At 32.7% G+C, this 17,129-nt stretch overlaps 1 protein-coding gene across 1 annotated transcript in view; it reads right to left on the reverse strand.

Annotated features, from left to right (window-relative positions):
* LOC133329239 (uncharacterized) overlaps positions 1-17,129 on the reverse strand; it is a 143,656-nt gene that overhangs the window by 14,603 nt on the left and 111,924 nt on the right. The window contains exons 2-5 of the mRNA XM_061537733.1: positions 2,192-2,317; positions 1,805-2,136; positions 1,577-1,745; positions 203-397 (exon numbers count right to left, since the gene is read on the reverse strand). Coding sequence (XP_061393717.1) covers positions 203-397; positions 1,577-1,745; positions 1,805-2,136; positions 2,192-2,317 — 822 coding nt within the window. The remainder of the gene's footprint in view (positions 1-202; positions 398-1,576; positions 1,746-1,804; positions 2,137-2,191; positions 2,318-17,129) is intronic.

Here is a 17,129-nt window from a genome sequence, read left to right on the forward strand (position 1 = left end):
TATACAAAATTTAAGAAATACCAAAACTAATCACTTTTTTAAATAATTACAAATTATGACAAAAATAAAAAATATAGGAAACCAATAGGGAAAATGTACTAAACCAATATTTTTTAAAATTTAACTACAAATAAAAACTAGGAAACTAAAAAAACTACAAGGAAACAATTTTAATTTTTTTGTTGAGCATAGTAGTAAATACCTGATAGGGAGTTTGATTGGCATAATTTAGCGCACCACGTTGGGCGCCACGAAACAGAAGCATTCTAGCACAAGCCTCCTGATTGTTAACAGCGCATACATGCAATGGTGTATTACCGGAAGCATTACGGCCATCCATGTCCGCACCATAAAACAATAAATGTTCCAAATGCTGGACAAGACCGTGACGACAGGCCTGGTAGTATGTAGTAGAGGTTGTAGCAGTATTTGGTAGTAGTAGTATAGGTAATAGGATTATATTGGATAGTTTGTTTTCGATTTTGTGTTTTTGAAGGTATAGTAGTAGTTTTTTTGTTGGATAAATAACATAGTGTGTATTTTTGTTTTCAATCCCATACAAAAAATGTTCCGAAAATTTTCATAAAATAAAAAAAAGTAAAATATTGCTGGTTAGAATTTTTAATTTTTATATTTGATGTTTTAGGTTTTAGTTATACAAAACAATAGTATGGATAGGATAATAGGAGTACCAGAGTAGATATGTAAAAAGTAGAACGGATTCATTTTGAAAAGGGTATGATATCTTTATTTGGTTGTAGAAGATTTTAATCATTTTATATTGATTGCAATTTGCAGTAAATTGTGCATTTTACAACATCCATGGGGAATTAAAATTTTTTGAAATATTATAAGGAGCAATTTGACAGATGGTCGAGACAAAAACAAATGTTTTTGTTTTGATACATCACCTTATTATTGCATCATGGATTTACCTATTACATATGTAATTACACTGAAATCGATCTATATGTCCCTAAATAGTGTTACCAATTAAATAATTAGCAATCATAAATACTTTGTTTTCTAATTTAATGGAAAATTGTATAACTTTTTTCCGAATAAGTAAATTGTTTTCTAGTAAAAACTGTATATTATTGCAGTTTAAAACAACACAACTACTGATTTTGAGATTATTTTAAAAAGCAATCAGCTGCTGTTTGTTTACATGATCTTTTTTTGGTTTTCTTTATAGCTTTGTGTCTGAATATTTAATAAGACGACAGGTAATAGTTTTGAGACAGATATCTGTGATGCCAATAATAGCTGCAATCAATATAAAATGATTAATAAATATTTAATAAAAAAGGCCAACACCATTAATAACCAATTAAAAATATAATATAATAAATAATTTTATTTTTTTTAATTTTAGCACAAAACTACATAGTTTTAATATTTGTATTCAAATTTCTACATTTAAGGTCATTAAAAAAGGTACAATTTCCAAGCATTTCATTCCCCTGAACAATACACTCTGCTCCTTTTTGAAAAAAAAATATCCATAGCATGTTTCGTATTTTTGAAAAAACCAAAAAACAAAATGTAATACCCTCAGCTGTGGGCCAATACTTACCTGATGGACCTCATTCCAACCCTGATTATCTTGCGTACCCAATGTGGCATGATCATGCAATAGGCTTTCCGTTATTTTCGAATCACATTTGCGTGTTATGGAAATATATAATGGGGTTATGCCACGGGCATCTTTATAATTGGGTGATGCTCCCAATTCCAAAAGAGTACTACAAAAATATTTGATTTGAATTGAACAATTTCTTATCTTAGGAGGGAAACTACTTACGTCACTGCCTCCAAAGAATCTTTTTCCACGGCCCTATGCAATGCCGTTGTCCCGTCCTTGGTACGATAGTCAAGCAGTGCCCCACCATTTACCAAAGCGATCAACAATTTATTTGGTTTTTTAGCACCGGTGGCCACTGTTAGTGGCGTTTCACCACTCTCGGGACAATGGAAGTTAGGGTCCAGCCCTTTGGCGCACATTTTGGCGATTTTTTCCACATGACCACCATTGATGCATTCTAAAAAACGTCTTAAATTGGCACGGGTATGTAGAGCTTTCAATTGGCGCTCATCCAAATTTAACATTTTGTAAACGCGACGTTTGTATTTCAGCTAGAAATTGGGATTTAATTATTATATAAGTTATTTTTATTGTCTTCCGACTTACCTCCAAATAGCCCACTGGGCCATTGAATGGATAGTCACCCAAACGTCGCTCCTCATCAAGGAATTTACCCGCCTTGCCATTTGAAGGTGGACAAAAGAGACCATAATTAAAGCTCTCCTTAAGTTCCTGTAAAAATAGAATAAAAAGTACGGAAAATGTTATTTAAGAATATACACGAACATAATAAATAGGGCGAAATAAATTTCATGGGTTAAAAGAGTTTTGTTTTCTTAAATTCATTTGGAAAAAAAATAATTTAATAAATATTCAAACCTTTGTTTTATCACGGGGAGTGCATTAAGTTTACAGATAACCCTGCTGGTATGCGGTGCATTGACAATGAACATGTTATGAAAACAGTGGGCAGACGATAAAGTCGCTTAAATATTTGTATGAAACTCTTTAAGAATATTCCACCAAATAATGACTTAAGCTCAACGTTTAAAATAAGTTAAAAAAAGGAATTCGGACATGGTACAATTATAAAAGGTAACAGCAAATCCCAGCTGATTTGATTCCAACGTAATACTAGTGTCAATATGAATTTGACAAATTATGTTTTTAAAAATAACCCAACAGGAACATTGGGAACGCATACAATTTGAAATTGTTTTTTATTAAATGTGCTCCTGTATTCAATTTACTCAATCTGCCTACTGGGAAAGTTTGAGGAAGCAAATCTTTCTTTATGGAATAACTTTCAATTCCCTGGATTTTCATACGTGTTACACATATAAGTGGCAATGGTTTAATTATAGGAAAGATGTGGAAGCGATAGAAATATAAATTTGATAGATTTTCATTCATGTTTTTCAAATTTTATTGTGAGGATTCAAAAATATTTCATTTTCAAAATAAATATAGTTTGTTTGTTTAAATTTTTCTGTCAAAAGACACTGACACTAGTAAAACTTACAACAACAAATTTCCATGTGGTTGTTGTATCGTTTGTTGTACAACAACATTTGCTGTTACCTTCTATTATTATACCATGGAATTCGGAGGCTGAATTTGGGCCAAATTGTCACTTAAAGCTGATAGTGTGTACCCCGCTTTAAATAAATTCAGAGGTGTATTTCCTTATGGAGGTTATCTTATTGCCATTTACTTTATAATGTCTCTGGCCACATTAAAGTAATTTCAGTAGATCCAAATTATCAATTCCATTATATATGTAATAAACCCTCATAGAGAAGGCCGTTTTAGTCGAGTTCCCTACTACAGTAAATTTCAAAATTTACTCATGTGAAGAACTCGATCTAAGAACTCACAATTTTATGTAATTGGTTTCATTAAATTGGACTGGGACAAGTTGAACCAGATCAATCAATAAGCAGAAAATAGTTCCGGCAGTTCATTTTACGGAACAAAGAGTTCATAATGCTCTTAATGCTATAGATGGGTTTAGACTACAGCTTTTATCGTGATATTTGTCATTATATTGATTATCTTGATCTGAATTTAAATCGATTTAAAATTAAGTCAATTTGTTATTTCGATTTGCACGAATCCTGTGACAACATAAATACCAAAATGGCAAAACGTTATATGTATATTTAAAAAAATTGTAGCAGCTGAAAAAATTAACATTTTGTTTTAAATTATAATGAAACTATTTTAAAACAATGCTTGGAAATACTGGCCACCAGCTTTGAAGTAGACATGTGTATGTATACGTAAACAAATTTCAGCTGACTGACTTTATATCATTCTAATACTAGTCTAAACAGTTAGGATTTAGTACCTCAATTTAGAAATCGAGTCAATATAGAAGGCGTGTTTAAACGCGGTTTAACTTTAGATTATTATTAAACGTTGGAAACCATGGCACAATAAATAGTCACAATAAATACTCCGTTTTGCGCAGCTGACTATCCCTGTCAAAGTGCATAGTTTCTACTTGAATTCGACGTGTAATGTTGCCAACCATGAGAAATATTAGTAGACAAAATTTGGCAGATGGTCGACTAAAATCACAAATGTTTTTGTTTTGATATACTTGGTTAAAAACAATTAACAATTCTACCCGAATCGCTGGATCTAGTCCCCATCTATCATCAAGAAGATTCTGCTATCAAAATAATACCTAAAAACAACGCCGCTAACATTTTCAGGTTTAACTGTACTTCCTCTACTCACTTTTGTAAGGGGAAAATTCATAACTTCACCATTTGTCGTTTCGAAGTTGAATGCACACCGACGAACATTTTTATTTTACTTTAGAGTTTTCTTAAATCCTATGACAATAACGTGAAGAATGACAACTTCAATGACAAAACTTAAACTCTAACAATAACAAAAGTGGAAAAAGAAGATGATAACAAACACTTGGGTAATGACAAATCCGCGATGCTTAAGCTGAAAAATATGGTATGTATTTGCAATGAACTTGCAGTTTGGAAATATTATTTGTGACGGTGAAAATATTATGCTTTTGATTACAGTGGAAAGAATGGAGAGATTCGGAATATGTGGATATATTTATTTTTAACGCATGGATAAAGACAATACAATAAAGTGTCAAAAACCACGTAGTGCAATAAATCTAAAATCAGCAATTATTTGAAATCAACCTAAGAAACAAAAAGAAGTTCACACACGTGTTATTATTTCAAATCTACCATTCTAAACCAAGGCATATTAATAAGAAAATCAACTGTTTCTTATGTTTGCTGTCAAATACATTATTGTGAATTGAATTATTATTAAATTGACAGTATAAACATATACAATCTGGTTAGATCGAGAGAATGTAGTAAATCTTTTTTCAGTTTGAATGAAAAAATTACGACACGAATTAGATCTAGAAGTGAGTTTTAAAGTTACTTGAAAGTTTTAACAAAATTTGGTTTCTCTATGAAAAATATCAAAACAACTGATATGCAGTTGGATTATTGTGAATTAAATTTACAGTATGAAAATTGCAAAAACAATTTCCAATTGTAAACAATTCTTTCACTTTTTTGAACAGAGAAAAATTATTTGGACACATAGTTTTATATTTGTTGGGTTATTTAGAAAAAGTTAAATTCATTCAAATACCAAACGTTTGAACATAATAAACGGAATGTACTCAATAATACTCAAATTATTACTGGATGTTGTTCGCTTATGAAATAGCCCAGATTGAATTGGGAGAGCAGACTTGACAGTTTGCTTTACTGAGCATTTATTAATTCTTACAAGAAAAATTCACCCAGCAATGATTTTCTTATAACATCAGCTGATAATATGAACAGATATGGAAAAAATTAAATATAAATTGGTCATAATTTTCTATTTTGAGATTTCAGCAGTACGCAACAATATTTAAAAATCTCACAACTAAAAATCGGTTATTCAAAATGTATTTCGGCTTTAAACTGTCAAACAAATCTCGTATATCATCTTTTTTCATGACTGGATTTTACCGAAAGTCTCTCTTTATTTTTAGCACAATTTTTCTTGATACTGGGACAAAAGAAATGTTGATTTAGATAGACGAATAAGCTGAAAATAGTTCCAGTAGTTCATTTTAATACCTAATGAGCATTTAGACTAATGTAAATTTTTAATGTAAATTCCATAACGTATATGATTAATCATGTTCACAAATCCAGTGGATTAAATTTTATATATATATATATATAAATCTTGCAAGGAATTTTACCGGAAGTCGTCCGTTTATTTTTAGCAAAATTTTCCGTGAGACCGTGAAAAAAGAAATGCGGAATTAGATAGACGAACAAGCTGAAAGTAGTTCCAGCAGTTCATTTTAAGGAACAACCAGCTCATAGTGCATTCATAATGTGCGTTCAGACTAATAAATCAACTAGTTTTATTTTTCTAGAAAGTACAAACTCACTTTAAAAATATTATAGGGTATTTTTTTTTTTTTTGAAAATTAAACTAACAAAGCTTAAGGATGACCTTAGGCCTAAATGTGCATTATCTATATTTAATTAAATCCACTAATTATCTCGATTTGCTCGAAATCTTATACTAAATCGAGATAATTTCAAATACAACTCTGATTTTGCACCAAAAATAAATATTTCTCCTTAATGTATGCTTTAAAATTAGTCAATATTCAAAATAAGTGACTGATGAAAAATTCCGTTCCGTTTTAATAAGTATTACTATATTTCTGACCTAATGGAGAACTATTCCGAACAAAATTATGAAAATATTGATTGAAAATTTGCCATCGAAATTATGGCAGCAGTGGAATGTGTACGTAAAATAATAACAGCTGACAAATTCACTTCATTTCATGTTTATACTAGTCTAACCAGCTAGAATTTCGTTCGTCGATTTAGGAGGCATAGTCTAAACGCGCCATTAGTAAAATCAAATCAGAGTTGTATTAAATCAGATTATTGTGATTAAATTCTACAGTGTTGGCAACACTGCGATCCTAACAATAATTAAATAGGTTAGCGATAATGGAAAATTAATAGCAATTAATTTGGATTAATTTTTAGATATAAAAATGTAGAAATAGTGTAAAGAACAGTGCAATTACAGACATCAATAAACTTTCTCTAAAATTAAAATTAATTTAGAAATAAACTTGAAAATATGCATGTGTTATTACAATTAAATAAAAAATACTTCATATTAAAAAGAAAATCAACTCAAACAAAGTGCTGTGAGCGATTTCTATGATATTATTATTATTTTTTATATTAGTTGACATTTATTTGACTCTTTTTTAACCACAGTACCCTCATCCGGAATCCCCATAACACCATTAAAATTACAACCATTTGCTAGCTATTCCAACTTAAAACATGTCAACATAAAATATTCTGCATTAAGAAAACTTGATGATAAACGAAAGGAAAATACTTGATGAAAGTGCACGGAATAAAAGAAAACACAAACTTTTCTAATTTTTAGTTACAGCAAAAAAAGAAAAATAGGAGTATATACGATGATTTGCCAATGCAGACTGGAGTATTTTCTATGAGCGTTTTTTTTTCTCAAACAGCATTCAATCTTTGTGTACTCAAACACAACTCCAGCAAAGACATCAAAACTTGTGATCTAAAAGAAAAATTGTCGCAGTATCAACTGGCAAATAATGCTGATAAAAAAGTTTCAGGGGAAGGAAAAAAAGAGGGAGCCAGTTACTGCCACAAGTAAAAGGTGTTAGCTTAGAAAATATATATGACGAAAGATGGTCCTCTTAGATGCTGGTAACTAATAATAATGACTTGAAGAGTTCTTAGTATTCTACTGCTGCTGCGGGTTTCTTGGTTTCCCAGAAAAAAGGAACATCTATTGAGGTCAATAGTTTGAGAGGTTATTGCTCTTTCTTGTAACCAAAAAAAGGACAATTTTCCCCACAGGAAGTATACAATTTGCAAAGATTTCAGTAAACTGCTGTAATTGTAAATAGCTTACACCTTCACCTAAAAGTATGCAACTGATTGATGCAGCAATAATCAAATCCCCAAAGGTAGCCACATTTTCTGGTTTATTAGGGTTTCATTTTTGTTGGTGTTTCTGTTATTGTGGTTTGGTTGAAAATGAAATTACTTCTTCTCTTCGGAAAATCTGGAATGCAATTTACTGAAGGTGTTGAAGTGGCAATGTTGTGTGTGTGGTTGATTGAATAACTTAAAAGGGTGTTTGTCGGGCTATATGTTTGAGTGGGTGGTTGTGTGTGATGTTTGATCTAACTTCGAAAAACATGAAGGATATTTCAAGTGAAAATAAGATGGTGTTACTGGCAAATTGGGATTTTTTGTGTATATTATGTAAATTGGAAAAAAAACTGTGATTGTAAGTTTGTGGCGCCTAGGTCGGATAAGATGGTGCTAAGCAGGAAGATTGGTAATATATTGAAGCGAATTGAAGTGAATACCAAGTAGTAGCACAGAAGAGCAAAATGTATTCTTATAGAAAAATTAAATGCCTTCTTATGGAAGAGTAAAAATCCTTGTATAAGAGAGCAAAAACACCTACAGGTCATAGAGAGGAACCACTGTGTATTCTAGTAGTAGAGAAGGTGCTCTTCTTATAGGAGAGCACGAGGCCTTTTCATAAAAAAAGAATATCAAGAAGTCTTCTTATAGAAGATCTGTAGATCTGTTGATAGAAGACATGTAAATCTTCTTATAGAAGGTCTTATTTTAAAATACCAAGATATCCTTTTATAGAAGTCCTTAAAAAGGCCAAGAAGTCTTATTATAGAACATTAATAGTCGTCTTATAGAAGCCCAAGATGTTTTCTTAAATAACACCAAGGCGTCATCTTATAAAAACTAAAAGTTATTCTTATAGAGGAAGGTATTCATATTGAAGACCAAGAGTTCTTTTTAAAGATGAACGAAATGCCTCCTTATAGAAGACCAAGAGGCTTTTGATAGAAGGCCAAAACATCTATTCATAGATGATTAAGAGGTCTTCTTATAAAAGAGCAGGATGTCTTCCTAAAGAAGGGCAAGAAGTGTTCTCATAGAAGACCAAGAAGAAGTCTAAAAGGTCTTCTTCAAGAAGTCCAAAGAATCTTCTTCTAGAATACCATGAGGTCTTTTTATTGAAAATCAAGACATCTTCATGTGTAAGTTCAAGATGTTTTCTCTTATGAGGCCCAACATTTTTCGTAAAGCAGACCAAAAGGTATTTTAAAACTGTCAAAAGTCTTCAGACGAGGGCTACTATATATATTTCTGGTGTAATGATGAAAACGCGAATATTTGCCAGCACAAAGCTTTTAATGATTCTTTTTTCAAAATATTCTTCAGCAGGACTGTTTTATGCCCTCAACCTAACTGTCGAAGCCCTTTTTCCATCCGATTCCGATTGAACAGAAATTTAATTTGTCAGCTCTTCTTGCCAGTCGTCAGCATGTTCCAAATACTATGAACCGAATTTTTTATTACAGAAGCTTTGATTGTTGAATTGTTTTAAGATAAAAGTTTGAAATTCCACATGCAACGCTGATAAGTTAGTTTTTGTTCAGATTTTAGGACACGCGCACTATGGGAACACTCTCCACATATCAAATTCTATTATTAGAACAAATAGTTTATTTATAAGTATTGTGTGTTTGAGATTAGGCTAAGCAGAAGTAGTTTAAGTAGTACCTAAGGATAAATATTTTAATAAAATCAGTGCCTTACAACCACTCATCACGAACGGTCGTCTAGGGCCGGATCTCATTAACATCTTGTACACAAGAGCTGCGGCTGTCTGAAACAATTTATTTGTAGGTGCTGAAGCCATATTTTCCTATATTTTACACCGATTGAGAGACCATTGATCATTGATTTTGAACCCTTCAGCAGCATATTCTGACGAACAAAGTTGTGAATCAAGTATTTTTTTCATGATGTACGGCAATAAAAATTCACTGGGTGGCAAATACAATCTGTAGGGCGGACGTTTGACGTTTCTATCAGTCAAAATGACACTCGATTGATCCGATGTGTGATTTCTTGTAATCTCGCCTCGACTTGTCTTCTCTTCTGGGTTTTTCAAAATTTCTGCGACCACTTCATACAAACAAATTGTGTGTGGCACTCAGAATTGGTCGGCCTACAATGTTCCAGCGGGACAGTGGCCACATAACCATGTTGAAGAAGTGCAACTTTGAAGTGCTACTCTTTCTCAAAGGCCGAAAGTAAGGTTCGATTGCTGGTATAGATCCATGTGGGATTTTCTGGCACCAATCGACACTAGCCTTTTTTGCATGATCCAAGGACAACAAAGATTTTTAAATGCCAGCTGCTCATACAATATCGAATGTATACCTCTCGGATGGCTCTCCATCGCCATACCAAGATTTAAGTTCAGCAATGCACGCTTCTTAATTGATTTTTCAAGCCACTCTAAACAACACATGATCGTACGTCAAACTGTACGAATTGTATATAAATGAAAATAGTGTACATAGTGGCCCTCACAAGGATCTTCTAGGCGGGATCTTCTTAAATGTGCTGGGACAGGATGGTCTTCATTAATATGTCACTACTCGAATCTGACTGGAGAAGGATGTCCAATAGAAAGAGGAATTCATTCATATAAGAAATTCCTTTTTGGAAATCAAACCTCACATTTGTCCTGTTATTTCGTAGACATTCAGCAGTCGTATAGGTAGGGAAACATATTTCACAATTAATTTAAAATATACTCTGAAGGCGCGTTTAGACTATAGTTTTTATCTCTATCAAATTGCTAAATCGAGATAATTTAATCTTAATATACCATATAAATTATTAAATTCACTTAATATTGCGTTTTGCTTGAAATTATAAAACGACATGTACATTCTAACTTTTTGCAGGGTTAACCTCCTTTATTTGACAAATACGCAATGGATCCGGTACAATGTGAAAGTGCTATAAGTTATATCAACATAATTTTAAATACAACTCTGATTTTGCACAAAGAAATAATCACTTCTCCTAAAAGTATGCTTCAAAATACGTTAAAATGTAAATTGGTTGCTTAACAAAAATATGGCAGCTAATTTATGGTATTACAATAATTTAAACCAAATGTTTCTATGTATTTTTGACCTAATGGAGGGTAATTCCTATAAAAACTATTAAAATATTGATTGAAAATTGCAAAATAAGGCATTTTATTTTTAAATATAATCAAGTAAAGGTGCGTTTAGACTACAGCTTTTATTGTAATAAAGTGCATTATCTCGATTTAATCGGTAAATCGTGCTGAATTTAGCACGATTAAATCCACTCAATATCTCGATTTGTTCTAAATCTTATGCTAAATAAAGGTAATTTCAAATACAACCCTGCTTTGGCACAAAAAATAATCGTTTCTCCTTAAAGTATGCTCCATAAAGTAGTTAATATTCAAAAGAACTGCCTAACAAAAATATGTCAGCTGCTGAAAAATATGCTCTTAATTTTTGCATTATTTTCATTTTCAAAATCTAATTTTCTTTAAGAATGTGTGTAGGTCTTTATCACTTCCCGCATCTTTTTCTTTTTTGCCAGCAACAAAGAAAGAATTGTGGTTAATGCTCTGCATTGTTTTCTTTGTTAGCGAAGAAATAAGCTTGCGAAAAAGGAGCAGAAACAAATATTAAATTATAATTTCCCATCTACAACTTGCAGCATTAGCATTCTCATTCATTCCCATAATTCACGTGCTTAAGTCGTTATTTCAATTTTACATTGTTGGTGATGGTGTTGTTGGCGGTGTAGAACCTTTTCAAAAGAATTGCAGTAAAGTAAAGGCATATCTGAGCAAATGTTATATAATCATAATTTCAACATGAGTGCACCCTAGACTTCCTGGTTCTAATTTGGCTTCTTTGTCTAAACTTTCTTCTTTTTTGCCTTTGGTAGGTTGGGTGTTTGAAATCGACTACTTTTCTACAATTGTGTTGCAAATTCAAAATCCCGTTTTGGTGGTGGTGATGGTGGTGCGAGAGTGTGCTGGCATTGGTGTCGTTGCGTTACGTTGTTTTTGTTGTTGTTATAGATTTCAAACATGTTTCACGTGTGATACGTCACATGTTTTCAAGTATCTTGAAATATGTTAAGAGTCAAACACAGAACGGATGAATATAAGGGGTGTGTTTTTTGTTGTTTTTGTTATATGTGATAAATATATTTTATGGCTACTTAAAAGATCGCTTGCATAACAAGGAAACATAACCATTACACCAACAAAAACAACAATAACATCAAATTCGACAGATGATTGCAATGTTCGAGGGGTATGGGTGGTGATGGTGTGCAAGGTGGTTGTTTGATGGTGATGTTCGTTCTGAGCAAGCCAAGTGTTTGCCGAAACGTGCCTCATGAACCCGTAATAACAACGCAACGCCTGTAAGTATGCTAATCAATGTTGCAGCGTTGAAGCGTTTATTGGAAAGAGACGCTGTAAACGCCGATGGGGGGATTCATAATGCAATTTTCGTTGGTAATAAATTTCAGTATTTCATATTTTTATAGGCTAATTGCATATTTATAAGTTATGAGGTAGACGTTTTACTGTTTTTGGGTGGCAATCAGTGCAGATTTATGACGCCATACAAGATTTTAATTTTGCATTTTTCATATAGCATAATAATGTTATTAAAGTAATGGGGACGTTAGGATAAGGATAGGATATGCATTTTGAAGTTCTAAGGGAAGACATTTTGGCATGATTTATGAAAATACTTTGGTCTTCTTTACGAAGGCCACTATACACATTTCTGGCCTTAGTGTTGCTGGCGCTATCTGGATTTTCATTGAAAAGTTTGATTTTTTTTTTATAAAAAACAATTGTTTTGTAGCAGTCCCAGGCATGTGTTTATTTTTTATCGTTCGTTTCCACTCCTCTCGCACCCGCCCCTGCCGACCAAGGGGGCTACCTCCCTATGCGCAGGCAGCACATAAAGACCTCATTGGTTTGTTTAGTTCATAATTAGTTCTCGCGATGGACAATTTCAACGGTTCAAAATTGTTCTTCGAGATGGGACTTTAAAAATTATTTCTTGTTAATTTAATAATAAATAATGCTCTTAAGGGGACCCCCCCCATTCTCGGTGTCAAAATTTTTGTTGATATAATTCGAATCTACACTGATTAAGGAATGTCTCTACAAAATTTCAAGTGAAAATCTCAAGAAGTCTTGAAGATATATCCGATTTATTGTATCAACATTAAGTGACGGCTAAAGGGCTTCTCAAACTTTAAACGCGTTTTACTCTAAACATTTTTTTGTGAATGGCGGGCACGATAACTCAAAAACCAATAATCCAATCGGTTCCAAATTTTGCAGCGTTTCTCTGAGAGTGTATAGCTCTCGTATGAACTAGGATAAAGCCAATCGGTGAAGGTCTTCCTTATTTTTTAACATGGTTTTTGGTAAAAAATCGGCGATTTTCCAAAAAAAAATTTTCAAAGGTCCACCATTTTGTTAATTTTAGAGCGAAGTCAATAATCCTAGTTCATACGAGAGCCAGACATGCCCTCTTTCTAACACAGTTGGAATTTTCGGATTCCGATGTTCCAGTGAGGAGTTATCATGCCCGCCATCGAAAATGTGGACTTTTCTTTGCACCCAAAAAACAACAACAAAACAACAACAACAAATTTTTGTAAATTATTTTTCTTCCTTTTTAAATCTTTAAATATATATGTGCCAAGTTACAAACCTTAACAAGCATTGGTATTCATTTACCAGCCCATTTAAAATCTTAAAAATAAAAAATCGAGAATGGGGGGGGGGTTCCCTTAACATAAAACATCTTCTTTCTAGTGTTGGAAGATTAATTGACAATAAGTGATTTTTATAAGATGGAATTAATTCCGATGGGTTCCAATTTAGGCCACGCAAGGCAAAGATTAAAAACTGAACTTGAACTGACTCAATTTTATCACAGTGACATTTATAAAATGGACTCCAAAGAATGCAACTACACCTAAGTCTGTTTTTACACGGTAGATTGGTTCCAGAAGAAGCCGTGTAAAAAAAAAACCCGTGTAAAAAAGGGAATTCCCCTAAATACGTGCTATTCACACTTGCTTTGACCAGTAAAAATTGTTTGTACGCGCTAAAGGGGAATTCACTTAAAGCTAGTGTTCCCAAACTATCGATACTATCGATGCTTTCAGACTTTTTTCTTTCATAAATACTTTTTTGTGATATGAACATACTTCGCAAAAATTGAATTTGATAAAAAAATTTAAGTACATAAAATTTCAAATCGTGCTAAATGGAATAAAATCGTGTAAACAATTAAAAAATATTCAATTTTCAAACCGTGTTTTATCAAAACCGTGTACAAAAAGACCGTGTAAAAACAGACTTAGGTGTGTATTCTAAGACTGGGCGGACAATGTAAACAAATAATCTTTTAGTAACATAAGGGTCATCAAACTCTTTAGACCAGCGTCTAATGAAATCTAATAAAGACTTGGCTTTATTAACACATGAATCGATATGAAGATGAAACCTTAGTTTAGGATCTAAGATGATGCTAAGATCAGAGAAAGAATCGACATTGTCCAGATTGTATGACCCTATAAAGTAGTCGGTTTGTATTGGATGTGATCTGAATAAGGAAAATTTCTTGCATTTTTTATATTAAGAGACATTCCAATTGCACTGCACCAGTTAAAGAGTGAGTGTACTGTAAATAAACTGAATTACGTGTATTTGTATGCGAAAGCAGCTTGACATCATCTGCATACATTAGTATTTTGGAATGACGAATTGAATTCGGAAGATCATTTAGATAAAGAACAAACAATAACGGACCCAAATGACTTCCTTGCGAAACTCCAGAGGAAACAATATCTTTAGGAAAGGTATCACTGAACTAAACTTTATGGGTACAATCCCCTAAATAGGATGAAATCCAGCTTAAAAGAATTGACGGGAACCCTATAACATTACGTTTATGGAGCAATAGCTTATGAACTACAGTATCGAAAGCTTTACTGAAGTCTGTATAAATAACGTCAGTTTGTTGTTTATTTTCAAAGCCTTCATAAACATGACAAACAAATGCAAGAATATTGGAAGTAGTATATCTGCCTTTCATAAAACCGCATTGAAAAGGGGAAATAAAGCTTTTTATAAAATGTGATATTCTTCGTGATACTAATAGTTCAAAAAGTTTGGGTATGACACTTTACATCGCAATACACCTATAAGTATCTATGAAACATCTATTACCAGATTTATGAAGGGGGATAACATAGCTCGACCTCCAGAAATGCGGAAAAAAACCTGTATTTAAGGAATAGTTAAATATTTTAAAAATCATTTTTTCGTAATAGTCCCAGGCGTGAATTTATAAAGAAGCTTTTTTCCTAATAGCCGCGTAACCAACGGCGAAACGCGTCGCATAATGGTGGGTACGTAGGTTCTTCTCCTGGCATTCCTTTTCATTGCAAAACTTAGATCATCAAGCTCGACTCGAAAGAGTATAAATAACCACTTAAAATTACTTTCAAATGATCACTGCCCTTACAAGGCAAAATTCAAATAACAAAAATTAATTTCAGCCGAGCACGGCTAGGGCTCGAACTAGGTCCTCTGAGCAACACTAATGTTGCCAAGACCGCTTAACGTTCTGAGCCATCAACACTTCCAAAAACGGTTGCGCAAAAACATGTGTATACCAGGAAGCAATTGTAGGTGTGTGGATTAATTATCCATCTCTACAACAAAAATCTGCTTTAGAATTAAAGACAAATGTCGAACTTTGACAAATTTGAATATCAGGGCGGAATTACAAGTTATCAACGTACGACATTTGTAAAGCCAAAAATATTTGAGCCGCTTTCGCATAATGGTGGGTACGTAGGTTCTTCTCCTGGCATTCCTTTTCATTGCAAAACTTAGATCATCAAGCTCGACTCGAAAGAGTATAAATAACCACTTAAAAATATTTTTTTCCTAATAGCCCCAGGAGTGGATTTATAAAAATATTTTTTTCCTAATAGCCCCAGGCGTTGATTTATTAAAAATAATGTTTTCTTAGTACCTTTGGTTCCTAAAAGTATGCACATTAATACATCATTTATTATAATGTTATCCTAAAAGTATGCACCTTAAATATGAAGTATTTCACCATAATTGCCCTACTTTCAAGCTGCTTTGTTTTTAAGTCGGTTTAGTTAATTTTTTTCGTTTTTTATGTTGCTAATTTCAATGCCATGGACCCCAATGTTCCAACCTGGAATAATCATTATTAATTATACCAGAAAATGAGCAAAGGTAAAAAGATGTCAAACCCAAAAATTTCACATTTATTTCGTTTACCAAAAATTATTCTTCTTTGTCTTACTTTGGCAGATAAATAAGTTTATATTGTAAATTATGCCAGAGCTTAATACAGTATAAACAAAAATTATAATCCGGATTGCATTTTTGCGTCTATAATCCGTATTGGCTATTTGATCAAAAAATAAGTTACTTTTTATTTTAATAAAAAAATCGTTGCAAATTTAATTGAAAATGGTACCTAGTTCATATTTTTGAAATGAATAATTTTCATTTTTAATAAAAGCATAAAAATAATTAAATTATCACCAAATTAATATAAATTTAAACCAATTAATAAAACTCGATAATCCGAAATTATGCAATCAATTATCCGGATTAGCGAGTTTTTACTGTATTGTGAAATTATATTTTTGGCGGAGAGGTGGGATGTAGGAAAAGTATTTCAACCCCCTTACATTTGTTGAAGGCGACAAAGTGCTAAGCTTCTTGTTTTCTCTTGTCGTTTTTGTTGTCATTGTCTCAAGTGCAGGCTAGATGTTGTTGGGGTAGCTACACCACATAAATTATATTTTTGTTTGCTACCTTGCTTGTTGGTGTTGTTGTTGCTGTTATATTGCACAATAAATGGAATGGTTACTGTGCCACCGCATTGCTCTCGGGGCCACAACACAATAACACCAACAACACCCAAGGGCAGGATCTTACAGCTATAAAAATCATTAGAGTGCATGGCAAAGAGCAGTGTATAATCCCTAACTAGGATGTCCATGGTGGCATTGGTGGCTGCATAAAATCAGGATGAAATTTATGCAAGCAAACGGAAGTGGAAAATTGTGAAAAAAGAAAAAATAATAATGCGAAGAGCTGAGCTGAAAATGTCTGACGGTAATTGACAATATCATATTGTGTATTGTGAAATTTGGGAGGTTGGAGGTGGTGACAATAAGAGAATAAAAGAGAGTGTAGATTTGGAATTATTTAGTGTATAACAAGCAGGTGAATATGTTCCGAATCCTTAAAAATTAGTAATGACAAAGAACTTTGGAGTATGTGGTTTACAAATAACAACTATTATCTAATATTAGACTTTTATTTCCCGCCTCAACTGTACATGTAGCCTGGCTTCGAATATCGATTACGAATTCCACAAACGTCCCGTCAAGGTGCGATATAATCAAGCACAGAATTTTTCATTTCCATACTATTTTTAAAATAAATTTCTCCCTTAATTGCGTTATTATTATCG

This window comes from Musca vetustissima, unplaced genomic scaffold (genome assembly GCF_032173495.1).
Source record: "Musca vetustissima isolate MV318-11 ecotype Yass unplaced genomic scaffold, APGP_CSIRO_Mvet_v1 utg5570, whole genome shotgun sequence".
Lineage (NCBI taxonomy): Eukaryota > Metazoa > Arthropoda > Insecta > Diptera > Muscidae > Musca > Musca vetustissima.